Raw genomic sequence first — 27,442 nt, forward strand, 5'->3', positions numbered from 1 at the left:
ATACTAATGAAAGTAGCTCTGCACTCCAGAAGTTGCAGGGGAAAAAAACACAATTGATTTTATTTGATTTTTTTTTTTTTACTTTGAATTCCACATCCCCCTGTAAAAAAAATAAAATAAAATAAAAAGCAGCATTTTTTCCATTTCCATCACCTGCTCTGCTTATATGCCTAGCCAGGAGGAAATTTCTAGGAGGCACCCACTGAAATTTGAATGTGACCCTGAATTAATGCCCCTTCCTCTCCTAGAGCATCCTGGAAGCCTTCCCTCCCCAGAGCAGTTGCCAGCCCCTGTGACCCCCACAGCAGCCCCTGAGCTTGGGCTGCAGGAGGGGCAGGTCCTAAATCACCTTTGCTTCTCTGGAAACTGGTAGCTCCTCTGAGCAACACATTCCAGCCACTGAGAGCTGACACTTTTAGGAGCTGGCAAAATGGTCTGGCTGCCCTGAGGGAGAAAATGGGCTGTGTGAAGAGCCAATGGTTCTGGATGGGGGAGAGGAAGAGAGACTTCTCCTTGGCTCTAGAAGAATATAGACTGAGCAATCTCCAAGTTATAAGTCTTCTTCAGGTCTCTGTTTCTGCACACCAGGAAGGCTCTCTCCATACCCTGGTCTCTCCCAGCTTTGCCATAAAAAATTGCTCCAGCAGAGAGGAATTCTCCAGGACAGGGCAGAGATTGTGAATATGTTAGCTCACCTTGAGCAGTGATTCATCATTGCCAAAGAAATGAAGTACCTGGCACCTGTCACCTACCCTTGAGACTCCTTTTCCACCAGACAAGATTTAAGAGTAAAAAGTTCACCTCACTTATTTTCTGACAGTGAAAAATTACACATTTGACTACAGTTTAGCGAACTGCAGTTGCAGAGTTTCAGGGGTTTCCAAGATCCTCGTTTACTGAGACACACAGCAGGAGAGAGAACATCACATCTGAGCTTACATTTCCCTTTGGGAGCCTCCATTTCACCTTGCTCACATCTCCTTACAGGCTCCATTCTCTCGTTTTCTTCGCATGGGACAGGTAAAAATAAAGGTGCTGCTTTTTAATTATCTGTAGGCCTATATCCTGGTTGTTTTTGTTTCCTAAAACCAGACAAGGTGTTGTCACTTTACTCACTTGATGGCCATAGAATGTTTTAAAGCTGATTAGTCTGCCTAACCTTGCAATTCCATTCCATTCCATTCCATTCCATTCCATTCCATTCCATTCCATTCCATTCCATTCCATTCCATTCCATTCCATTCCATGAAAAACATTATTTAGTAAGATTCTGTTGAAATGCCACTTAAGTTATTGATCTCCAAATTATATGAAATGCAGAAAAAAAATCTTAACACATGTTGTGTTTCTGTTCTAGCCCATACAATTCAAGAGGGAAATAATAAATCCATGCTGATCACTCCAAATCATCTTCATGCTCTTCATGTGTGTGAAAATGTTTTCCAGGATTAGTTGCCTGGAGCATCCCTTCTGAGGGATGGAGGTCAGGCTGACTGGCCTGTAGCTCTGTGGACTTCCCTCCTTGCCCATAAATGTGAATATTAAGTGGTGGTCAAACACTGAAATAGATTGCACAGACAGGTTGTGCATTCTCCACTAGTGAAGCCATTCAAAATCCATCTGGATATGGTCCTGGGCAACCTGCTCCAGCTGACCCTCCTTGACCAGGGGATTGGATGAGATATCTCCAAAGGTCACATCCAGGCTCAGTAATTCTGTGATTTAGCCTAAACACTCCTTTAGTTAGTTGCAGTATAAATCTTGACTATAAATCTTATGTAACATGAAATATAGATGTACTTCATTAATATTTTAGCAACTGTATTCATTGTCATGTAACTATGAAACATGGAAACAGGATGAATTGCTTTTGCATAAAGGTCCTAGGGTGATTTCCTCCCAAACTTGCCCTAAACCAGGACAATAAACATGGGGCATAAACACAATAAATTAAGCCTGGAAGAATGAGGATTAAAAGCATTGAGTGTTTTCTCAGCTACCTTTCTGGGTTTGTGATGTTATCCAGTGCATGTCATTACCTGGCCTTTCCTCCAAAGAGATTCCAGCTGAAAGACACAACAAGACCCAAAAGAGATAAGTCAAAAAGCAAAGACATCCATACCACTGTATTTGCTACATGATGCATGTACAACTGGATGGTACCTGCATACCAGCAGCTTATTACTTGTGAACTGTTCTCAGAGGCATCTGAAGAGGTGTTCAAAGAGCTCTTCTACTTCAGAGAGGCTGCATGAAAATACCAAGGGACTTGCTTGAAAATTTAGCAGCTAGTGTTCAACATCCCAGTGATGAATGAAAGATGAGGAGGAGAATGGAAAATATTTCCTTTCAATGAGAAGTTGAAGCAGCTTGTATTTGATCCAACAGAAAAAGGGGACTAAAAAAAATTTGAATTCACAGCATATGCATTAAAAGGCATTTTGTTTCCTGCTGATTCAGGTAGTGGGGCCATGGTGTGAACTATTATTGGATCACAGCTCACCACTGTGTCCTGCAGCAGGCACTGTCAGGTCCCAAGAGTCAAGCTCTTCCCTCCTGTGGGCAAAAGACGTCACGGGTGACTGAGGCAGATCCTTTCTGATGGATTTGTGCCCCTCCTGTTGCAACAACCTGTTGCTTTTCACAGTGATGCACCCTGCTTCCAAATTGACCAACTTCTCCTATCTTCATCAGCTACAATGCATCAGTGATGTACCTATTAATAAATATCCTCATTCACTTCTGTCTCTGTGATCCCACCTTCCTCAATTTGCATCTGTTCTTTGCTTGTTAACCCTTTACACACTGCTAAATTGGACAGGAGCTCTTGAGAGCAGCTGTCTTTGTTTATCTGATAGTGTACTACTTAGTACCAGGAGAATTAACCTCTTTTTTGAACCTTTCATCACAATATAGCAAAATAAACCAACAATGTTTATAATTTTTTTTTAAATCACTGCCTACAGCAATGTGTTAAAAAAGGCTCTTTTTAATAACATGTACTTTTCTGTAGAGTGGCTCTTATGAAATATGTCCTTGTCATTTTTCTGGGACTGTTCAGCAGGAGATGCCAGACAGGTTAATTATTATCATTTATTTGTGCAGGAAAGATCATAAAAGTTGTCTGCAGCAGAAAGCACACACTTCTTGTTGCCAAAAAGCAGATGCTGCATGAATAGAAGCTGGAGAAGCCACCTGCTCACGTTGCTGTGATGTTTCTGCCTGCAAGCTAGAACCACCACTCTTAGAAGTCAGCAGAAAATTTAGTCACATTGCTTTGTTCTGTTCTTCCTCACTCTGGTGCTAATTTTGGACTGCCACTGAATTTGCAATCTGACCTTATATTCAGCAAGGGTAGCACAGTCCATCAAACCCATGTTAAGCCATAGCAGAACCAGCCTCAGGAAAAGCAGATGGTATCAGACAGAAAGATAGAAGCTCTGACCATAGTTGTAGCCTTCGCAGCTACTGGGCATCCTTGTCCTTTAAACAATTTTTAACCCAAAGCCAGCAGTGCGTTTCCACTGTGCAAACATTAACTTGCAGGTCAAAGGGAACGTAGATGTGCATGGGTTAATCACCCACTATTTCCCTTCATGCTCCTCTTATTCAAAAATATGATTGAATTTTAAGTTGGTTTGCTCATGCAGTCCAGACTTCATTTTGATCTAGTCAAGAAAGAGCACGTGTTTTTATTTATGAGCTGGTCTTGTGTTCAGCATCTTTTTGAGAGAAGTCCATGGTGGTATAAACTGAGAATAAACCTCCCTGTGCAATTTCAGTAGGTATGGAACCAGCATTTCTGTGCACAGGTAAGGCCAAGGGGCACAAGAAGCTGTACCTCAGCAATACAATGCCAAAGTAGGAAAAAGAAACCACATTTCTGTATTTAATGGTATTTGCAGCAGGTGTTGGCTAAACAGCTGAACTGCCAAAGTTACATTTCACAGTCTCTCTGCTGCCACAGACAGTTCTTAACATCTAAATTGTCACAGACATCTTTTGTGAAAAATCCTTTCTTTAGGATTTTTCCCTCTTCTGGGAAGCTGAGGCCCGAGAAAAAGAATGTAAACAATGGTTCTCTGCTGCTGTGGAATGCAACAGGTGCACCTGTGATTGGCCCATGTTGGTTATTTACAATTGAGGGCCAATCAAAGGCCGAGCTCTCTCTGGGACAGAATCAGAGAGAGCTCCTTTGTTTATTCATTTCCTTTCCTAATTTTAGCATAGCAAGCTTCTGAACTTTTCTCTCTATTCCTATTAGCATAGTCATAATGTAACATATATATCATAAAATAATAAATCCAGCCTTCTGATCATGGAGTCAAGATTCTCATCTCTCTCTTCACCCTGAAAGACCCATTTTTAGCCCTGTAACATCTAAATCACCTTCCTTACATGCATGCTGGGGAATTGTCCTCAAAGCTGTGCTAAAGCCTGCCTTTCCCAAAGCAACCAATGCCACTCTGAAAAACTCTAAACATTGACAAATCCACCTTTTTTTCCAATAACTGTTTCAGACATCATCACTCCCACTGTTAGGGAGCTGCATCTCATTTCAAGATCCATTTAGAGTCAGGACCTCAGTATTGCTGTTCATTGCAGCTTTGCCTGCACTACTGGAAATCTCTTATGCTGCTCACATGGCCACTGTTAGTGACAGAGATGCTTCCTAATTTCTCCTGTATGTCCTCATGTCCTCATATAAAGAAATATATTTTCCACACTTGCTGATCAGATGTCAGAATAAAAACAGTAGCACAAAGTGGATAATAAACACTAAGAATAATACTTTTGGCTACATGTCACAGGCCCTCACTAGATGGGAGAGCTTTGACACTGTTACTTGAAATTAAAGATTGGAACTGCTTTTATTTTTCTTCCCTTTTTCCACTTGAAAACTAATTTTTTTCATAAAATCCCTGTGTGTCAGAGGACCTTAACACAGAGTGCTGCAGCAAAGCACACCCTAAGGAAAGCTTTACCTCTGCACACTTCCTGGTAACTTGCCAGCCAGTGACAGGTTCATCAATAATGATAATGGCTTTCTGTCGAAGCAAACTAGTGCACTAAGCCACACACTTGCTCAGCCCTACAAAGGAATCAAAGTAACCAGCATCCTTGTAAGGATAGTGAGACAGAAACATGTTTCTAACAAGAGGAACTGACTAACAAAAGAAATAGAAGGATTAAGCTCCCTTTGCTGAAAAGCAGAAGCAGGTTTTCAATCAGTGAAAACTGTCTCCTTGTTATCCACTGAGAAATGAGAACCTAGACCCTGACTTCACCACAGCTGACTGATACTGACTGCAGGCTACAACTCAGCAGTTCATCCTTCATTTGTGACAAACGGAGCATATTGCAGCTGCCTCTGCAAATATAATCAATAATGAAAATTTGTATTAAGGTTGCACCCAAAATCCCATTACTGGATAGGTTTCACATGCTTAAAAAGCCAGTGGCATCCTTGCTAAGGACATACTCATATTCATTCTGATGATCCCCCCAGTCATCAAAGTGGTCACAGATCAACCAGAAAGCTCTGCCAAGCCCCTTGGGAACAGGGAAAGCTCATGGTTTATTTGCTCTACATTTCACCTGCATGGGAGGTTCAACACATCTCACATGTACCTGCACCAGCCACCTTCACTGACACCTCTGGAACACAGCAGCTGGGCACACATTTCTGTCTGGGAAATAACACAGAGACACTGAGTAGCTTGAATCTAAAGGGACTGGGTAACAATGTTCTGATGTGAAATGTGTGTGCACGTAATACAAACAAGGGACAGAGAGGACCAGAGATGAAGGAAAACAGAGAAACAGAATTTCAGTGGTACAGCAAAAGAGACAATGCATGGCACAGAGGAACAGAGAGGAAAATGGGAAAAAAGGGGAAACCAGAGAGCTGAGCAGGAAACACAAAGAGGAGTCTTTGTGACTTCTTGTGATACAGAGGGGTCAGACAAATGGGGCAAATGGGAAGAGAAAGAGGGATAGAATTTGTGGGAACAGGGAATGAGGTATAGGCAGACAGAGGCAAGACAGACAGAAGGGTGACAGGGCATGGAAGAGGTGTGTGTTTGTGCAGAGAAAAGGAAGGTAAAACACATAAAACAAGTGTGACATAGAAAAGTAAGTTGTCCGGTGTCACATCCCTAAGCTTGCAAGTGAAACATTTTTGGACAGCTGAAACAGGTAAGGTGGAAAAGCAACGTAACTAACTCCAGCTGCTCACATACTCCTGGTTCTGACAAGAAGCTGGAGCTCCCTGCACAAATAAATGTAACATCATCCACATGCACAACTCCATTACTCATCACCTTGTCCTAAGAAGGAAAAAATATACCTAATTGTGGTTACCTGCTGAGATCTAAACAAACAACATACTTACTCTGGGCTAGAGGCCTATTTTAGAACACACAGAGAGGTGAGCTGCAGCCGGGGGTTTGGCACTAAAGGTGAAGGAGGGAACAGCACCACAGTTTGCTTGGTCTGCTCTACAGCTCCTTAGGAACCTGAGGGGGCCCAGACCTGGTTCCCTAAGAGTGCACCTGATCTTAAGAAAACAATTCCAGCTTTCATTGTCAAAGGATCAGAGACAGACACTGGGGCTGTCACGAGCTGCACAGCTCACACATGTGCTCTTTATTATGAATATTTTGGTACCTTGTTTCTTCTGGTTGTAAACTAACAACCTATTTCACACAAGCACCTAAAAACTTATTGCATTCATGCTTACAACTACTCCCAGACCTTTCTGGAAATGGCCTAAGGAAAAGCAAAGCATCCATCTTTTTAATAAGTTTGACTGGTGCCCCCCGCTGTCACTTTTGTGCCTGATTAGTGGCAGTAGGCAGGTTTCCATTTATTTCCAAGCAGCTGCCAGAAGAGCTGCAGGCAGAGGTAATCCAGAAACTGCAGAACTCTGCTCCCTGTCAATTTCACACTGGCATTTTACTTTCTTCTATCCCCATTCATTATTAATCTCTATTTATATCTAACTCCAGCTCTTAGTTGGCCTTTGCCAGAGGCTTAGACATTAGAGGTGACTGTGAGGAAGGTGTGGAAAGAAGGAACAGCTATAAATCAGGCTTTTACCACTCCATGGAATTCTAGCAAAATGAGAAACCGTGCAAAGCTTGGGCTCTTTAGGAAAACAAGACCCTGTGCAGAAGATCAGACCAGATCAAGTCTCCTTTATCCTTAGTGCTAACTATGTAAAGGAAACATCTGTATAACAGAACTCCCAGTCATGCTCAGTTTTTACACAGCTTTATATCCCTTCTAAATTTCTATCCATTCTAATTCAGAGGATGTTCGTACATTCCATGTTTTCTGAATCCACTAAGTCCTCAAGCTCAGTAGGAGCATGTCACACTTGTTTCAAATAAGCACTGTATAAAAACATACTTTTTCCATCAGTTTTCAATGAATTGCCTTTTAATTTAATATAAAAAACAAGACACAATCAATTATGAAAAGATAAACAGGAGAACCTGATTTACTTTGCCCTCTCCAAAGTAAACAATTTTAATTTAAGCAGCAGAACTAACACCAGTTGTTTTCTACTAATGATTTTCTTTTTAAGGCTTCAAATCTTTTTTCATATCTTGCCTATTGCTTTTATCCCTTTTGGATAGGGATGAACAGTGTGCTCTAGGTGAAACAACACTCCATTCATTTAATGAAGGCATTCCATTATTTTCCAGACCACTCCTTACCCATCATTGTTTTGCTCACTTCTTTTGGTCACTTTATTGTACATGAGAGGCCCACTCAATGTCATCTTTCCTTTAGAAGTAAAATGAATGCAAATCATTGCAAAGACTGTCCATAAGTTTTCCAAATGGAGACAAGGATGTCACATATGTGTGCTATGTATGATGAAGTTTCCCACAGCAGTGAGAGGCATTCAATTTATTGCACAGTTTCCCCAGATGTTCCCATAGATGCAGATGGTCTGCAATCCTAAGCAATACTCTAGGCTCCTGATTAGGTTTTTGAAAAACCTTTCCAAGTCTTTTCCAACAACAGAAGCTTCAGCAGGCTAGCCAGCTGTAATATCATTTTACTGTGCTTGACAGAAGCATTACTGTCTTTGAGCATCCAGTGGGAACAGGACTGTCTTTAGGAACTCAGAGAAGTTGTCTTCCACTTCTCCAGCGCTCAGTCATAATGAAGGCTCTTCAGTGTTCCTCCTCCAAACCTCTTCCTTTCAGAGAAGCCAGGAATCTAGAGGCAGGAAAGACAAGTTGTCATGTCAGAACCAGCAGGAGCTCCCTCTAGCCCACACTTGGTTGTTACCAAGCCAACTGCAGCATCTCCCACCTCTGCCATCTCCAGAATCAGAGCCACAGTGCTTCAGCTGACTGCTCGAGGAGCAGCTCTAATTAAACACTGCACAGCTCCACTATGGCTCATCTGTTCTCTGGGGCTCCTTAAGAATTTTGGCAAGGGAAACTGAAAGCCTCAATCCTAACATAGTTAATGACAGATTTCAAAGACAGATTTCAAAGCAGATTCAAGTGCATACAAGAATTTCTCCTCCATTCATTTTTAAAACTATAAAACAATATAAACTAAGTCCTATCAAAGAGCTGTTGAGGCTTTATGCCTTTAAACCCAGGCAGCAGCACTTCAGTGGTAGCTGAAAGTACAGTTTTATCAATGACTGAAAGCTTAAAGAAAATCATTGAGACAGAAATGGCTGCAACAATACAAAGGATTAGCATTCCTGCTTTTGCAGCCCATCTGCAGACACTGTTTACACAGTGACAATGGATGTTTACAAAGAAAATCTACTTGAAACCATCAGAAGCTTCTCTGGCCTTAACAGCATTTCAGACAGATTTTCAATCCTATGCACCTGTGAATCCACAAAATAAAGTGATATGCTGCTTTCCAATACTGCATATCTGCCCTACTGGCATCACAAAACTATTTGATTACAGGCCAGAGTAACTTTTACCTTACTCACTACAAACAAGCAGGAACAGCAGACCCTTGTAAACACACCCTCCCAAAACAATTCCACACATTGACAGGAAATACAGTCTATTAAAATGGAGGGAGTCAACCAAGCCCTACAAATCATGCCAGAAGCACAAGGGCATGTATGGATGGTGGGGACAAAAATATAATCTACAATTTGCAGCAGATTGCTCAGGTTACACACTTCACTAGTAAGCAGAGAGCTGAAAAGCTTCCCCAAAATAAAAGTCCACTAAAAACTCCACAGATTAAATTTACTTGGGGTTTTCAGGCCCAAAACTCAAATATGCAAGTTATTCACTAAGGTACTAGTTTATTCACCTCTGAAAAGCAATCATCTCTAAGAATAAAATCAGGCAGATTTGGTACAAAGGTTCACCTCATGAAAACTGCTTCAGGAATTTAAAGAGGAAAATTGCAATCATTATAACTAAAAAGTACCTGAACATCATAGGTAAAAAGTTATCTGCTTTAGCATTTTTTACATCAAAATCACTAATTAAGAGGAACAATTATTTATTTATCACATATCTGATTAAAGTCATAGCTATGAACAATTTGAAACTTATCATTCTTTTCATCTTGAAGAAGTTTATAACAGAAATACCTCAAAACACGAATAATTGTAGGAACCTATTGTAGAAAACCCACAAACACATTGGTAAGAGTCACATTTAGTAGATAACTTCAAATGGTAACATTAAGAGGTTGCATTGAAGTCTCCATTTCCAATCTGGATTTTGTCTCTTTTAACATGATTGCTTGCTGTTTAAGATTTGTTTTGAGCTTTTGAGCTCCTGTCAGGGAAGCAGACAGTCATCAGCAGGCTGCAGTCTGTGGCACACAGCCAAAAGGAATGTATAGTTAATCCCTGGCTAGCCACTAAATAGGATCAAATGATAAAAATAAAAATCTTACATCATGCATCAAAGACAACCAGCACACAGGCAGGTTTCTGCATTAAGATATTATTCCCATGAAAGAGAAACTTCCTTTCACTAGAATGTGGGGAGGAGAGGGGAAGATAAAAGGCATCATGCAGAACTAAAAGAGGCAAAAGCCAATTTATTTTCAAAAGGCACTATAGCAGCACTCAAAGAGAGGAAACATTTTGTAACCTGTGACTATCTCCCCCCCACATCCCAGGGGCTTTCAGCACAGCTACCTCTAACAATGTACAGGTGAGACTGTTCTCCAGGGATGCTTTTCATGGTAATCTGCAACACCTTTACATAAGGTAAATGCAACTTCACTACTCCCTGCATGGCAGACTGCATGTGGGGAAGTGGGGGGCACAAAAGCTGTAGTGGCCTGCCCAAACCAGAAGTCATTTTGCTGGTACTTCCCCATCTAGCTGAAAACAGTGAATTCAGTCCTTTAGGAATGAATTACAAGCTGATATCATCCTGCCACTTTCCTTGTGGCTTCACTGAGTCTCTGGAAACTACCCACATTAAACATAAAATCTCATTCCAGCTGTACAGAAAAACCCTTTCATTGACCTTCAGGATAGCATCTATGGCCTTAATCTGCAACCAAAGCTGACAGAGCGGAAAGAAATCATATCTGCCCATTCTACCTCACTCTTCCAACTTGTAGTATGTTAGCATACTTAAGTATTTCACGGCCAATCACTTTACAGACAAATACTTCAGCTGACAAAAGTCAGCCATTCTTCTGTCTAGTCTTAACAGCTGTGCTCCCAAAGATACAAGAATGAAATTACCAGCACAGATTGCCATTTAGCTTGCATGAAGCTGTGTTTTAAAGAGGACTATGTCAGCAGTTCACATTACACAGGGAGAAATGAAACAAAAGAGGAGGAAAAGTGACAAACCTGATTGCCATCTCTCAAGACGTATCTCTTCTCTATGACCTGGGAACAACAGAGAATGAGCTCAGCTTGCACAGCACATGCAGAACCTCAGATTGCAACCAACACTTCACACATGAGCACTGAACTCAGCGCTAAGGGACGAGGTCTGACCCCACACCTCTGCTCCAGGCCTACAGCTTTAGTGCAGTGCTCCAGCACACACAGCAGTGGCCACCCACAGCCATCCTTACACAAACTGTCTAAGCTGTCTAATCATCCTCAACTTCCACACAGCCCTCCTGGGTAATGGAGGTGATGGTTTGTGTGCCTCCTGCTTCAGACTCGGTTACTCCCATTCCCTCTGCAGGGATACTGGTTCCTACCACTGCACAGTAGCCCCACTATGCTATCTTTGCCCAGAGGATGCTTAAAACAGAGCATTCCCTCTCTCATTTGCACAGTAGTACATTTGCCTAATGGTCTCTTTTTCAGGAAGGGAGAATAATATTCTTAATTAATTTCTTGATTCCTAAAGGTTGCTTTAACTAGGATCAACAGAGCTAACCAGTCTTGCATCTCCCCACATTACTACCTCAGAATGCTGCAACCCCTCTGGCCTGCCAGACAACTTCAAAAGCATAAGCAGAGTGTCTTTTGTGAGTTCTTTTTCACTGCTCTATGCAGATCAGGAACTAAATCTTCAAGCAGATCAGTTATCTCCTGTTGGGTTCCAAAAGCAGATCAATCTTTGGCCCTCCCACACCTAGCTTGAACCAACTCAGAAAGTGGAATGTGAAAGGAGCAGCTTAAACTGCTGTTCATGCTCAAATCCCAACATTTGACGCACAGGACAATAAAACATCATTTCATTGACTTACCTTATCAAAAAACCTGCTTAGTTTGACAGCATTGGATGAACCTGCAGCCAGATAACGAGGATTGGTGCAGTCCTAGAACACCCAAAAAGACAACAACAAACCAAGGAAATCAGTGCAAGGAAGCCAAACACAAGAAAATGGAACATACCCTTTCCCTGACACACACCATCAGCAAGGGAAAACAACGGATCTGCTGATTTCTGCTCCACAGTCACTTCAGAGAAAAGACCAACTGCAGAATTCCAAACAACCCCTCATGCGCTCAACATATTCCTTCCACCACCAGCTGTGCAGTCAGGCAGGGATTTGCACAGGCCCTGAGATTGGGAGTGTGTATACAAGCACTGACACAGCACATGTGTATTTTTACACCCACAGATCTATATAAAGTCATCTTCATGTTTCATTCAAAGACAGTCTATGTCAGAGCTATGAACAAGAAAAAGAAAATTTAACTCCAAGCCAACAATTCAAAGCTTAAGGGACCTTACCTAATACCCTTTACATCTCCTAATAGTGAACAAAGATATCTGTTTCAACAAGCAAGGGGCAGAGCCAACAGAAATGTGGAAAAATCTCCAAAAGCCAAATTTTTGTTATATCATTACTTACTAAAAATTGGACTCACTCCTATACAAAAGAAAAACAACAAAGATGACAAGGATACAAACCAAATTTATCTCTTCAGCATTGAAATCCTCAGCCAAGAATGCTGTTCTGGTCAAAACTTCATTCCTCTTAGTTTCTGGGATCTGATCCAGTTTGGTTCCTATCACCAGCAGTGGGATCTGGTTATCACCAAACTGTTCACGGTCATAGTCAACGCTGAGGGAAACAAAGACAATCCTGAAGGAGGCAATGGCCACGTAAGTGGGCACAAGCACAACATCACCTCCCCTGTGCCTCTCAAAACCCAGTAATTTATCTATTAATCATCATTTAATCTAAGTTAAAATATGCAATATCTTTACATTAAGGAAGAGCTTCTGCACCTAAGTCACTACAAAGGAATCCAAGCTTCAATCACTCTCCTTAGCTAGAATAATCACTTGTCTGTAATTTTTTACCTAAACCAAGCTTTCTAGCAAATACCAACAGCAACAACTTCAGCAAGAATTCTAGTGGCTGAACATCTGTCCTTTACAGAAGTTAAACTTCTGAAAATTAAAACAATTGTGAAGAATCTGTCTGTGGAGACACTGGAGAATTTTGCAGTTTATACAATGCAAATCCTCTTTCCCATTTCCTACATTTCTACAGAACTGTTCTGTGTACCAGAACAGACAGATAAACAATTGATATTTTTCCCACAAGAAGCCACTCCTCACTATTGCCTTCCTGCTCACGTGTGAGGTTCAGCAATGATTTTAAAACCTCCTTGACTAGATGGATGACAGGAGCAAAGAGGTGCAGGAGGAAATCCTTGACAAGGTGTTGGAGAGCTAATTATGAACATGCTGTTTAAGCAGAGTTTTTAAGCTCTTTTTGCCATGCTCCTAAAATAATTCCCCCATCACCCAAACCAAAAATGTATGAAGTGAACTTCCTCAGTCTTGGTGCATGGAGGGAATGCCTCTTTGCCCAGACACATTATTCCATGACATTTCCTGTAAAATGGCATCTCTCAGTGCAGACAGAGAAATCTTATAACTGGGACTGGACCCACTCTCACAGAGGGCTCAGAAAAATAAAGGATGCAGTAAACACCTTTTCCCTTAAAGCAAGGTCTCTGCCACCCAGTTTGGGAATCTGCTGTCAGAACTGCCTGATATTGCCTGGCAGTATGAAAGAACAAGAATAATCAACAGACAACTTTCTTTGCTATTCCCCATTTCTTTCTTTCTTCCAAGTCTAACCACATGTACTTTCCTGTGGAGACCAAGCACCCTTAGAGAGGAACAAAAACTTGTACAACTGCTTGGAATTACCAGGTCTGAGCTCTGCATGTTTGTTTTTCACTCACCCATTTGTCACAAGAACTCCTGTTGGAGCAACATCTCTGTTGAGTGCTTCCAAAGACCAGCGATACAAATTCTGGGATGATTTCTTGTTGGTCAAGTCATGCACTAAAATTATCCCTGCAGGGAAAGACAAGACAGCAAGATGCCATTTAAAGATACATATTCTCCTCCTTATCTTACCAAAATGACACCCACAGGTTCCCAGATAGCTGAGAATGAAGGGATGTATAAGCAGTTCTGTTACAGTGAATAAGTAAGGCTGAAAATATCAGGATGCAACAGGTTTTTAAAAGCTGCTTATCAAGAATTGGCTAAGAGCTAGGAGAAAAATCACATGAAAGCAGGAAACAAACAACCATCTCAGGCTTTAATCTGCAAAAGGCTTGCAGGCATTCACTGATTCTGTCTACTTCTCATGACACTGAAATTCTATATTACTGCAGCAGAAAATTCAGCCTTTCTCTGGTAAACATAATTATCTTTTATCCCACCATCTATAAAGTCTGAAGTCTTTTTCTTTGTTTTAAAGGAGTTCAGAGAGAACTACTGCTTTCCTGCATTTTTAAGAATTAATTCTATATATTTTGGGAGGTATCCAAAGGGGAGAAAGACACTGACAAAATTTCATAGTCCACTAAATGGCTGGTAAAAGCATGAATAAATAAGACTTACTGCACTTAAGATTAAGTTTCTAGCATTTTTCATTACCATGAGCCTTCAAAATGTAAATTCTGAGACAGAGTCAAGCTTCCTAGCTGTGCTATTAACAGACACTCACTTCTGATAACCACAGTTCCAACTCCTGCTAGCAAATTTCTTCTATTTATTCACACCTTCTGCAATATGTGGAATGTTCCCACTTCCTCCAGACTTCAAACTACCATCAATTCAAGGACAAAATGGAATGATATCCCTTATCTGCATCAGGATTCATTCTCAAAACACTTCACAGCCTACAGGTAGAAAAAAACTCACTGATTTAGTCTTTCACCATAACTTCCAGAGGTGCCACCCACTGCTATGAACAAACCACATTTCCACAAACATTTTCCACTGCCCCACATGACTGTGCACAGGCTCTCCCACGAGAGTTCCCAGCATATCACAGCTGTAGCCCTATTTCAAGGCATTTATCTCAGTAACACTATAAAAAGGCAACTCTGCTGCGTGCCCACCCCCAGTGCAGAGAGAAAATGCCTGATACAACAAAACTTAACCTACAGCAACAGATCCAGAGGCAGTGCTGCACAGCCAGTGAGAAACACTCCCCACCTCCACATTCTCTCCCTCAGTTATGTCTTTGATTTCCCTATGTGCTTCACCTAAAACCTGCACAGTTAGCTGCACCAGCAGGAAAAGGCTGTCAACATCCATAAAGAGCAGGCAGGACCAAAGACTATTCAAAGAAATGCTCTTCCCACAACAAGGTGTGCAAGGCCAAGCCTCACTGCCCAGTCACTGTCCTCAGCTATCACAATCCCCACACCAGGTGGAGAGCCAGCCAAGAGGAAGATCTGTGGATAATCCAAAACCAAAGTGTACCAGCCTGGTCAGCAGCCTGCTCAGCTGCTGCCACAACCAAACACTGACTGGCTTCCAGACCACTGCAGGCCCAGAAAGCACAAGCAGTCAGGCAGAAGGAATGCATTTATCTTCTCTTCTTAAATCAGGTCAAGCAGAGGCAATTTGTGAGACAAGCTCTAATGGAGAAATTAATCTAATGAAAGAAACAAGACCCAAGGTTAACTACCAAAGTCAACACTCCTCATATGCAAGCTGTCTAATTAGTATCTTTTGGGCAGTGGAGATAAATAACTCTATTTTAATGTCATCAATTATAAGTCAGATGCACAAGTCCAAGACTTCATTTCCTAATGGACTGTTCTAAGGTATTTCCAAGTCTGACCCACACTCCTTGGCACACTGTAGATTTGGTATCAAAAAGAAATCAATTTTTTTTCATATACCAAAGAGGCTTGCTTTGGGGGCACAACTCAACTCAATTCTCATGCACAGAAATCTGGTTAACAATATAAGCAAGAGGTACCTAACACAGTTTTCCCCCTGAGAAAAGAGGAAGAAATAACTAGTTAGTCACAGGCCAAAAATGTTTATTGTGTGGCTTAACATGTTACTGAAAAGTCTTCAAATGAGGGGGCATAAGCAAAGAGAATCAAACAGAACACTTGAGCCAGATTTTCAGCAGCAGTTCTTACTCTGATACACCTCTATTTTTAGTGAACTCTCCTGGGATGACAAAAAGTAACAACTGAAATACTGCACTGTTATGTTTATAATCTCTTATTTGCTCTTGTTAGAGACACAGATGAACTACTAGGCCTTTAAGACAATATCTGAACAGAAGGCACAAAATACTGCTTCCTACATAAGCAGCAAGTTGCAAGATTCAACTCTTAAAAATAAGTTGGTAAGCTAAATGAGCAGAGGCAAGATGATTATCAGCATATGGCAATTTTATGGGACACAGTTCAAATTTGCCAGGGTAGGATGTAACTGTCAAAGTTCATAAAAACTGAAAGAATCATTTTTCTGCTGTAAGTTTAACAACCGAACAGACAAGAAAATATAAACAAACAAAAAAAATCTTTAAAAATATAAATCATATATCTGCAGTATATCAGACCCAGAAAGGTGAAGGTCTGATATACCTTCACTGCACCTCCAAAGCCTCCCTGCTGTGCCAGCAGCACAAGGCTGAAGGGAAAGGCTGATAGAGCTCATCTGCACAGGTTTGCCCGAAATATCTGCTGTTCACAACTGAATCCATAAAATTCTGCCTACAAATAATATCATTTTTCCTGTATAAATCAGAAAGGAGAACAATGTAGCCCTCAGGCAGGCTGCCTGGAACTCTGCCCCAGAAGCAAGGGGCAGCTCTTTACAGAAACCATATTTACACCAAGTATTAAAACCACACTTACACCAAGCAGACTTACCATTCAGCAAATTATAGAACACAGCTCGTGTGCTTTTCACACTGGTGGCACTGCCCACAGAACCTCCAACATCCCACAGCTCAATGTAATAGGTCTTCTCTTCTGGGGTTCCTTCTTTGTAGTCATGGATCTGATGAAAAATTCACATCACACATAACCACAGCACCCTGCCACAGGAGTTAATCCACATGGCACAGCTGGAAGGATTATTGTGCTTGGATAGAAATCTGGAAATTCTCATGCTGACACTGTTTCAAACCTCTCAAGTGGAAGAGAGATGGAATGAGTCAAGCAGCAGCCACTGGACAGCACAGAGATGGAGATCACCATCTCATGCGAGAGGGAGCCTGGTGAGTGAACAGGGAGCATCTCAGTGTTAACAAACCCAACATCTCATGACGTGCTCAGACAGTGTTTTGCCAAAGCAAATGGAAAAATTAAGGTATTGACTTCTTACAGTTGTTAAAACCCACATGGCAGCACTGCAAGAATATTAACACAGGTGACAGACCTGGATTCCAACTAACCACATCTTTTTCCTACCAAACTCTGACATCTCAACTGAATTAATCAACAACTTCTGCCCCCAGATCTGCTGAGTAGTTTTGCCCACAATCTAACAGGACTGCCATGTTCCTCTCCTCAGATTTTGGAAATACCTTTCTAACCTAGGGCAATGCATTTCAAGGAGAATGCAGCAAAGAATGATGAAGGGAAAAATCATTTATCAATGTCCCATGAGGGCTGGAGGCTGGGCCAAAGAACTGCTGGATGGGCATCCTCATTCCTCCCAGAGCAGGTCCTGCAGCAAGCAGTCAGGAGCAGCAGCAACCCCATGGTCACAACTGTCTCCAGATAGCAGGTTAGAAAATCACCACTACTTTATTTGGCAGTGAGATGCATCAGTAGCATTTCACCAAATGTGTACATCAGTCACCAAAACTTACAGTTGTTTATACATTTTGGCAAACAAAGGAATAAGTGCTCACTGGCTCACTGAGTGACCCAGTTCTCTTCATTAATTAGTATTCAATCTTCTATTGGTTATTGATTTCTCACTTCTCATGCTATGTAGCTCACTTTTTCAACCTTTTTTATTATCTTTTTCCCAGGTAGGGAGAGTCATATTAATTGTCTGTTAGTTTCTTCTTCAACTCTGCTTTCTCTAACATGTCTTTGTGGTTTATGAATTCTGCATTCCTGGTGTCCAGCTCTCACCAATAAATTTCTCCTGTTCATTTCCTCACTCAGATCTAAGAGCACTGAAGCATGCCAGGCCCTGAAGTTTAATTTGTTTTTCGAACACATGAGCATCACCCAGACCTTTCCTGTGTTCCCACAAGCTAAACGAGTGAACAGTTTTTCCCCACTGTGTTTGGCTGACAATTTGGCTGTTCCTTGCCTGTTTCTCAAGGAACTGGCCATCCTGTGATTTGTAACACGCCAGTGGCCACTGCAGCAGGGAGCAGAGCTACGGGTGACAAATGTCTTGTCTGACAGTGGCAACCCTGGAAGGTCAAAACTTGCTTACACAAGTGCTTGGCTCACGTTTGACGCTACTTGCATCAGATGAAGCCCTCAGCAAAAGGCATGACCAAAGTACAGCTCTGTCTGGGGCGGTAAGCCATTGAAATAAAAAGTCAAGGCCCTTCCCTTACACGTCAGCCTCAGTGCCACCAAGAGGCCTGCATGTCACCTACTCGCACATCCACGGAGCAGCCCACAGTCCAGGACGGGTTTCCCAGCACCTGGTTGTGGCACAAGAGGTGAACGAGGGACGATTTCCCGACACCTGCAAGCGCACAGAGAGAGAACAGCTCCTGGGGGCGGTGCCAGGGTTACAGGTGGCGAGGCCGGGAGCAGCACGGAGTGAGCGCGGGCGCTCCCGGCCCCTCAGCGGTAACGGGGAGGGAGGCGAGGAGCAGATCGCCAGGAGCGGCCCCAAGACGCACGGCCTGGGGACACCACGGACTCACCGGAGTCGCCCAGCACCAGCACCTTGACCCTGTCCAGAGCCGCCATCTTTACCCCGCTTAGCAACAACGCCCGGCCACAGGCGCGCCCGCCAATCGCGGCGCGCGTTCTTGCTGCTTCTCTCAACCCATTGGCTGCCTGCTCCGACGGCCAGCGCGTTATCACTTCTGATTGGCTTAGCCCCGGCAGGGGCGGGAAGGCGCCGTTCCGCACGGGCAGGCGATTGGCTCTTTTCCGTGTCGCTCGGCGGGGGGGGGGCGGCGCGGCGCAGGCGCGGGCGGTGCCGGCGGAGGCGCGCGGCGGTGACGCGGTGGCGGAGCCGCTGGAAGCGCCGCCCGGAGCCGGGAGAGCTGGAAGCGGCGGCAGGTCAGTGCCGGCCCCGGGAGCGCGGGGTGCCTGCGGCCCGCGGAGCCCCCGGCCCGGCCCGCGGGGCCCCCGCTCCCCGCACCTTGTGCCCGTCTGGGCCCCTTCCGCGCCTTGGCTCCTTCCCACCGCTTGCCGTTCCTCCTGCGGTGTTTGTTGAGGCTTCTTTGTTTTATTAGATTTTTTTTTTTTTTAAAGAGGTTCTCCTGACCTCCTCTTGCCCTAGGGAATCGTACACAGTTCGATGTTTCAATCTGAGCACATGAAATGGGCAGGGAGCGGGAAGCTGTGCAGGGACTCTCCCGCTGGCTGCGTTGAACTCATGTGCTGTGTGTGATTGTGAGGGCACGCAGGGCTGTGGGCTTCTGAGGGGGAGCTCTGCCAGAGCCGGCTCGGCCCTGCTTGGCTCATTCCTCTGAGCCGCCTGTGGAACCGTGCCGTGTTCCAGGTCAGCAAGGTGACGTTTGCTCGGTGGTTTTTCTTTTTTTTTTTTTCTTTTGTTACATGATTACATTATTATTATTATTATTATTATTTCATTCTGTCTGGCCTCAGGAGCGTGCTGGTTCCCGAGAACAGCAACATAGTGGCACCGAGCTGCGTTAAATGGGTCCGGCTATAGGCCTGTGCCATTCCAGGCAGCTCACAATGAACAAGGAGGATCAGCGTTCTGGAAAGGGTGTTCAGCTAAGGTGCATTTTCTTGAGGTCTAGGTAGCTTAATTTCATCCACAAAAGGTGGAGTTTTTTCTTTCATTTTTTCCAGTGCAGTGGCATCCTCTCTTGCGTGATGGTTCTGTTGCTCCTCAGAGTTCACCGCCAGCTCGCTGAAGTGTTGAAAAACATAGCAAAAAGGGGAAAAGAAAATATTTTTCTACCTTTAAGCGATCAGTTTGGTGCACTGGTTGTTGTGAGGGCAGAGCCATGTGCCTGGAAAGGAGCACATGCTTTCAGGCAGGAGTGAGGCTTGATGGGAATTGCATTCCTGCCTTCCACTTCTTGTGACATACAGCTCACTTGCTCACAGGATGCTTTAGGGGATTCTTCTGAACAAGAAACTGTGTTAATTAAAGCTAATCTGCTGTCTTGTTACTTAGTTTCTTTGTTTCTTTATTGCTTATATCCACAGTATATACCCACTTTTTAGCACTCTCATGATGCCCTAAAACTGTACTGGAGCCAATACTTCCGTAACTTTTCATTGTCTTTGTGGAATTTCCAAAAGGCAATATTGCTCATATCATCTATCATGATGAAAAGTGGTGTTCAAGTCTTATTGAATCCATAACATGAAAAGCAATTATTGCTTTTTTCCTGTCAGAAACATAGAAAGGAATGCTGGGGCTAAGTTCACTGTGCTTTGGTGTAATCATGACCTCCTGGGCTTGATATGTGAGAGCAATGATCTTATTTTCTTCCATTTAAAGAAGCCCCCAAAACCTTACAACTTCATTGTGTGATGGCTGATGCTTACATGTCTCCAAAATAACACATTTTCTCCTGGTAGGTTCAAATCAGTGTAAATTTTAAGAGGTTCTGGTATCCATAATTAAAATTGTTCACATTACAGTTAGGGTAATTTGTCACCATGTGGGGGAAGCTCCCCACTCATCTACATCCTTAGCCATGCATTCTTTTCTCTAGTTTTGGCTCTAGTCTGGTAACTTAAATGATTCAATTCTTGAACTTTTCCCCTTTGACCTCTCTGAAACGTCCCACTTTTTTCTTTTGGCAAGTTAGTTTTTCCCTTTTTGTCAATTGATTCTTGTTGCTACATGAGTAGTGGACTGCCAGAATTAAGACAGAAGGGTGTGGGGCTTGTGGCAGAAAGCAAGGAAGGAAAAGAAAGACTTCCCTGGGGGAGGGAGGTGTAATTTGACGTCAGCTGCAACAGGAAATTTCATCCATTTGTGTACATGCACACAGGTGGTCCTGTAATTTCCTGACACCTTGCTATTGTTTATGCTGGATTAAGATTACAAAAGTGATTGACAATGACATCCTGAGCCTGAATTGTTCAGTTTCTGCCTGGTGTGGTCAAACCTCGTGGCCTTATTACATCTGGCTCTGTGTGTTTTTACTTGTGAAATGAGAGGAAAGCACCCTCATCTCAGCCAGGCCCCTGAGCCTTTCTGTGTGCAGATGCAGCACAGCTTCTCATCCTGAGTGAAGAAAACCCTTTGATACCTGTGGCCTCCTGGTTTCAGTTTATGGAAAGCCAACAAGAAGGGATTTCAGTGAAAGCAGATTGTTCTTTTCTGCCCTTATACTTCAAGGCAGGTCTCACAATGAAAATACACTTATTTCTCATCAAGATGTAGTGCAGGAGAAAAACTGAGCAGCAGTGTTCATCAACTCTCCAGGGAATGAAACTCAGTAAGCTCTTGATAAAATGTCAGAAGATTTTATTTTACAACTGATGTGGGATAAAGGCAGTTCTGGGCTCACTACAGAGAAAAGCAAGTGAAAACAGGACTTGAAAGTGGAAGATTCTGTGTCCTTTTCTGGAAAGGATGAATAGTATCTGAGGTTACATTGTACAGACATTGAAAATATTGATAACATGTTTTCCCACTGCAGTTCTGAAATTTATGTCTTCCCTTCCTGTTCTCAGGAAGATTCAGGATTGCTTCTCTTAGCTTAGCCTCATCATCTTCTGAAAAGCAGAATTTTAAAGCTGCTTAGAGTGAGAGACCACAAAACTGGGATCTGGTGTTTGCAAGTGACAGCTGGAGCAGGATGTGGCATGCTCTGGCTGCAGGAAGGCTGTTGTACATTCACAGCAGAGGGGATTCTCTTACTATAACCTGATGCTGATTTTACCTGAAGAAACTCAGGTCACCACTCACCATGTCAGTGGTGTAAGTAAATAATGTTTTCTCCCCTTTCTTGAAAATCTTGTGTCAGAAGCTTGAAGAAGCATTTTCTAAGCCGGTTTCAAAGATTTAGTGGGAAAGAGCACTAATTAAATAAATGTGGGGGAAAATAGGAAGGACCTGTGCAAGTGTTAACAGTGTGTCTGACAGCCTACAGCCAAACCTGGAACTCCAAGTTTTCCTCCAAAAGAGATCTGGGGTGTTTCAAAAGCTTCTTAGATCCTTGTGAGTCTGAAGCACTCTGCTTCCTTTTTAAGATCCTGCTTTTAAAGCTCCTCTGTCAAATATATTAATAGTGAGACCATTGCATTTTCTGGATAAAACTAACGTATGTCTCAAAAGTTGCATGTTGAAACAGGAAGTTCCACATTTGCAGTATTGGATAAAAATTCATATTAATTCACTGGCTGATGTAGGTTTTCATATTTTCTAGTACTACTTTCATCTACATTGTGGCTTCTAGGTTACCACCCTTCTAGCACTCTTTGTCTCAGTTTGAGTCAGGAAAAGCAGGAAGAAACACAGATCTAACTTCATTAGCACAATTCCTGTTCGAGTTCATTGGAATTGGAAACTCTTGAAATTGTTGTACGTGGAAAAGAAGAGTTCAGTTGTTTTGATGTTGCATCAGGAAGGACCTGAAAGTGGAGGTGTTTGCTCACTTCAGTTTTTGGCTTCTGTGTGGTCTCTGATCCCATCATACCAAAGGGTTTTTTGCAGTCACTTGCTCTTTCCCCTGACACCCTTTCTGGCATCTCTGGTTATGCTGAAGGCCTCATACATTTTACTAAACCTTAGGTACAATCTTGCAGAAGGTATCCTTATTTTCTTCACCCAGCAGATCTGATTGTGTCGTGTAACTGTAAGTCTCTTTTTCCAGTGTTGCCTTTTATAGACACATCAATATTAATTCTTTCAATTACAGCAATTTAAAAAACCCAACAGATGTGTGTTCAGGTTTGCTGTCCTACTGTGTTAACACAGACAGGTCTGCTTTCCTCCTGCACCCATAATACTGAATTGTATTAATGTGATTACCCAGAACAATTCCCCAGCCAACTGTCTCTTTTAATAAAGTCCATGTTTAAATTTGGAAATTCTTCTTTTGGCTGTTTCTGAATATGATGCTGTCCAGTGTGCCTTATCATTGATGCTGGAGGTGCTTACTGGCATAGCTGAGTATCCTGGCCATTGTATTTTTTTTGCCTGAAAATGTTCCTTGGTGTCCATAAATGATTAAGGTCAGTTCAGACATTATTATGAAACAGATGCATGCCCATTAAAACCTTGTTAAAGGTGTTTCCATATTTTTTTGCACATGTAATTAATTCAGGTTTGACTTACTGCTTCAGCAGAAGGTGAAATCGCTGCTAAAGGATGCAATGGTAAAGTCCCCTGGGTTTGAATTTTGTGAGCTGAATCAGTGTCCTTTTGGCCTGGTGAAAGATGGTAAGAATTTGCAGTTTAGGGATTAAAAGCCTTGGATTCTTCATGGGCCAGGCATCAGCTTGGCCTGGTGAGATCTGGCAGCGGAATGCACTTGCTTTTGGGTTTTTATTCCCTCAGAAACGACACTAGTCAGTTTTTTGTTTCACCCAAAGACTGTTTTCTGCAGGATTTAGAATTTAAAGTGTGTTAATCCACTTTTGAAGTGGAGGATAACAGGAAAGAATAGTTTCTGGTGTTTTCAGAATGCCTGTATTTCCATATATCCCCACCTGGAAAGAAACAGTATCACAGTCAAGATGTCCTCTGTTACCTGAGAACACAGAACACTTGGACATCACTCAAAATCTCCAGCAGAATAGAAGAAACTGTGTTAAAACTCCTACTTCCACTAGATGAAAAAGAATATTTTCTAGTGATTGACACTAAGAAATATTATTAAATCTCTGAATGTTGCTGGAAACTCTTAGAGTTGGTTTTATTTATTGGCCCCCTGTAGGTCTCTGTTTAAGCTGTTTGAGTGCATTATTCAGGAAATTGTACTTTAAACCTGTTTTGGAAGTATCTGTGGAAATCTGTAGCTGTCTTATCAATGCAGAGAAAGTGCTTTCCATCAGCTCTCAGATGAGGTGTCCAGAGTGACATGTGCTTATTTAAATCACTTTTCTCCTTTTTTTTTTTTTTATTTCAACTGATATCTGTAGGTCACTGTGTCCCTGCAAGTTGCATCACCAAGTTTTCTGCAAGGAAGTTGTAGGGAAAGTGGATTGTTGAGGAGGGAAAGTTATGTGCTCTTCAGATCAGCATTTAACAAGCTTTTGACTTTAAAAACTTTGACTTTTTAGCCCTCTGGGGTGCCAGATTTTATTTAAAATTGATCTTTGCATTTATTCTTTACTGTGCTTTAACTCTGGGTAAGAGTTAATCAATTAGAATAAATCGAGGCTTCCCTCCAGCTTCTGCATTGGCATTGTTTCATAGTGTCAGTATGTTGCTGACAGATACAGATACAGTCAAAACCAAGATTTGTCTTTAGGTGACTGAAAGACTGAAAATATACCAACAGAATGATGTTGATCTTCAGAGACAATATCCTGTGACAGTATTTAGATTTGGTCTGACTTAGAGATTCCCAAATAGTGCATGGCTAACTCTTGGTGGGGCATCATTTATTGCTAACACTTTTACCTTCAATGCAAAGCTTTCTAAAGCTCTCCTTTGTGTGAGATGAGTCACTGTGTCTCTGGCATGCAAGAGAAACCTGGCTGACTCTGGAAATACTTGTTTCATGGGTAGTTTGTGGTGTGATAGATGTGTTTTAATTGAATTTCCTTAAAGGGAAGCTGTAGCTGGACATCCAGGCATTGTTTGCTGGGAGCTATTCTCAGCCTGCACACCAGCAGTCAACAAATGTCATTCAGTAATTTCAATTTGAGCACTGCAAATACCGTTTGGCTCTAAGTTAGAGGGGAAGAAAAGCTCAAGCAGGGAAGTGTTCTAAAAGAAAACCATGAAGGTGGTGTTTTTCTTACCCAACAGGCAGAAAAGACAGGATGATCTTGATTTAGTTACTGTGAAGCTTCACATTCCACAGCCTAGTTGCTTTGCAGTGATACTGGCCACAGCCCTTGAGAGGAACATCCCTCCTCAGTGGCAGCAGAGGGTAGGGGTGGAAAAGGAGTAAAGCTTCAGTGGCTAATGCTCCACTTTTTTGAGAGGATGCTGTTTATCATAAAAAAAAAAAAAATCCAAGGAGACTACTGTGATAAATAATCACAGATCTTTGAGAAGTCTTAGCTGATGGAGTGAGTCAGCAGCTGCTTGGTTGCAGAGTTGGTGATCTCAGAGGGATGTCTTAGTGTGGGGAGTGGACAGAAGTTGTGTGATGGTGTACATGAAGAGGTATCAGTGGTTTTATGACAGTGATGAAAAAAATAGGATACTCATCCAGATCCTTTCTTCTGCTGTCACTTTTTGCTTTATTTGATAGGTTTGAATACTGGGGAGATGCATATACAGTGTGTGAAACATCTAATGGAAGTGAAAATTAGGATGGGCAGAGTTTTACGATTTAATATATTAGTTCACAGACAAAAATTGCATAGCAATGATGAAAAAAACAGAGATTAGGGTAAGAGGGGTTTTCTTCAGTGGAGGGAATAATTTCCATAAGAAATGGTTGCTCATGTCCTAAGCTAGCATAGAAAACTCCTACTGAAAAAGATAATTCAGTCTCATTTGATGTTAGCTGGAAGTGCAACCTTCTGAATGGCTATTTCAAAAGTATCTCTAATACTTTCTTCTTCTCTTCAGTCTCTGGTGTTTGTGAGCTAAATCTGGCAGGGGTGACAATGTAAGGAATTCCTTGCATATGATTTTATGTATGTTGCCATGTATGTCATAGGCATGACCATTTCTGCCATTTGATGTTATTGTGAAGAAAACTAAAGTGAAAATAGAATACTTAGAAATTATTGTCTTGTCACAGGCAGCCTGGTAAGTGGTGGTAAGTAACTCAAAGGATACTTCATGGAATACTTTCTTCTTTTTTAAACTTCATCACTTCATATTTGCTGTCTTGACTTTTGCTTCATTTATTATGCTATGTTATTCATGGGCTTTTGAGGTCTGAATGTGGGACTTTAAATGAAGGTTCAGTCCTCTGTAAGGACCTCTTTGCTCATATAAGAACAAGGCTGAAGCAGTTTGTGGTGTAGCAGTTGGGAGTGCTAATGGTTTTCATGCTGCAGTGTCCTGGTTTGAAAAGGAAGTGAGTTTTTTGGGAGTGTGGTGGTCAAACCAGTAGGTGCTCAGATTTGAATATTGGCACCTGGTGTGGCTGCTGAGGACATGGATATGCCTCTGAGAACCCAGGGGGTTAAAAGCAGAGAACTCCTGGGGGGAAGCTCTCTTGGTTCTGGTGGATATGCAGGTAGCTGACTGAGGTGTGTTCATGGGCAAGGATCTGTTCTCATGGTGCAGCTGGGAGCTTTTGCTTGAGTGCTACCAGCCTGTACAGCAAGCTGTGCTCATGGTGCATCTCTGCCCAGGGGTGGCTGAGGTGTTAAACCTGACAGGGCTGCTTACAGTGGGACCGAGTGATGTCAGCTGAGGGCCCCAGACTCCACTCTTGGGCTGGCTGTCTTAGGACCTTTCTTGCTGTAGCCATTTTTTGCTTTTCCCAATTTACAGGTCTCAGCTATCCCAAAGCTGCCTTCTGGAGGACAGCTTTCTTACTCAAGCTGTGTTGGCTGTGACTCGATATCAATGAAATCTGCTGTATGTTTTGGTACTAATTTCTTGTGTGCTTTTAAAAAAATTTTGCTTTGAATGAGAGGTATAATTTCCTTCTTCTGTAGCATTATTGACACCTAAGGAGACAGTAGGAAAGGGAAATGGTAAACACTCCATCCTTTTCTTACCTCTAAATAATATAAATAAGAACTTTGGAAGTTTAGAAGATAGCTAAGAATCCATCTGCCTGTTTTTCCTTGCAGTATACATGAAGCTCACGATCTGGACCTGCTATGACTGACCCCGACGTCCTCACTGAGGTGCCAGCAGCTTTCAAGCGCCTTGCCAAATACGTGGTGCGCGGCTTCTACGGCATCGAGCATGCCTTGGCTCTGGACATCCTCATCAGGAACCCCTGTGTGAAGGAGGAGGACATGCTGGAGCTCCTCAAGTTCGACAGGAAGCAGCTCAGGGCTGTCCTCAACACCCTCAAGGGTGACAAGTTCATCAAGTGCAGGATGAGGGTGGAGACGGCTCCTGACGGCAAGACCACGCGCCATAACTATTACTTCATCAACTACCGCCTGCTGGTCAACGTGGTCAAGTACAAGCTGGACCACATGCGCCGCCGGATCGAGACCGACGAGAGGGACTCCACCAACCGTGCCTCTTTTAAATGCCCCATCTGCTTCAGCACTTTCACAGACCTGGAGGCCAACCAGCTGTTTGACCCCAGGACAGGTAAGGGTAGGCTAACAGAGTGCTCTAGCTGAGTGCTGGACTTTAAGGAGACAGAGCCTTGGGAAAATTCTGTTTGAGTTTAGCCAGAGCTAGGGGGCACTCTGTTTCTGCAGGTGGTAAGTGTTTGAGCAAAATACTAAAGGAGTGTATGCAGGTTTATACAGATGAAAAGGAATCTTGGTGGAATGCTTTTGAGTGTCAAG

General features: G+C 42.6%; 2 protein-coding genes across 3 annotated transcripts in view; one reads left to right on the forward strand and one right to left on the reverse strand.

Annotated features, from left to right (window-relative positions):
• Positions 1-7,425: 7,425 nt before the first annotated feature.
• On the reverse strand, positions 7,426-18,687 carry RABL3 (RAB, member of RAS oncogene family like 3). 2 transcript variants are annotated; one of them, XM_063148403.1, is made up of 8 exons: positions 18,583-18,687; positions 18,307-18,398; positions 16,607-16,736; positions 13,652-13,766; positions 12,360-12,534; positions 11,689-11,760; positions 10,832-10,870; positions 7,426-8,235 (listed from the first exon to the last, which is right to left on the reverse strand). In XM_063148403.1, the coding sequence occupies exons 1-8, from the start codon at positions 18,626-18,628 to the stop codon at positions 8,170-8,172; spliced, it is 735 nt and encodes a 244-aa protein (XP_063004473.1). In that variant the 5' UTR covers positions 18,629-18,687; the 3' UTR covers positions 7,426-8,169. The 2 variants fall into 2 exon arrangements, with proteins under 2 accessions (XP_063004473.1, XP_063004474.1); XM_063148404.1 differs by having other exon boundaries at positions 12,360-12,513; positions 18,583-18,686.
• A 176-nt stretch (positions 18,688-18,863) lies between these two features.
• GTF2E1 (general transcription factor IIE subunit 1) overlaps positions 18,864-27,442 on the forward strand; it is a 49,236-nt gene continuing 40,657 nt past the window's right edge. The window contains exons 1-2 of the mRNA XM_063148405.1: positions 18,864-18,946; positions 26,762-27,239. Coding sequence (XP_063004475.1) covers positions 26,792-27,239 — 448 coding nt within the window. The 5' untranslated portion in view covers positions 18,864-18,946; positions 26,762-26,791. The remainder of the gene's footprint in view (positions 18,947-26,761; positions 27,240-27,442) is intronic.

This window comes from Melospiza melodia, chromosome 2 (assembly GCF_035770615.1).
Source record: "Melospiza melodia melodia isolate bMelMel2 chromosome 2, bMelMel2.pri, whole genome shotgun sequence".
In the NCBI taxonomy this organism is placed as follows: Eukaryota; Metazoa; Chordata; class Aves; order Passeriformes; family Passerellidae; genus Melospiza; species Melospiza melodia.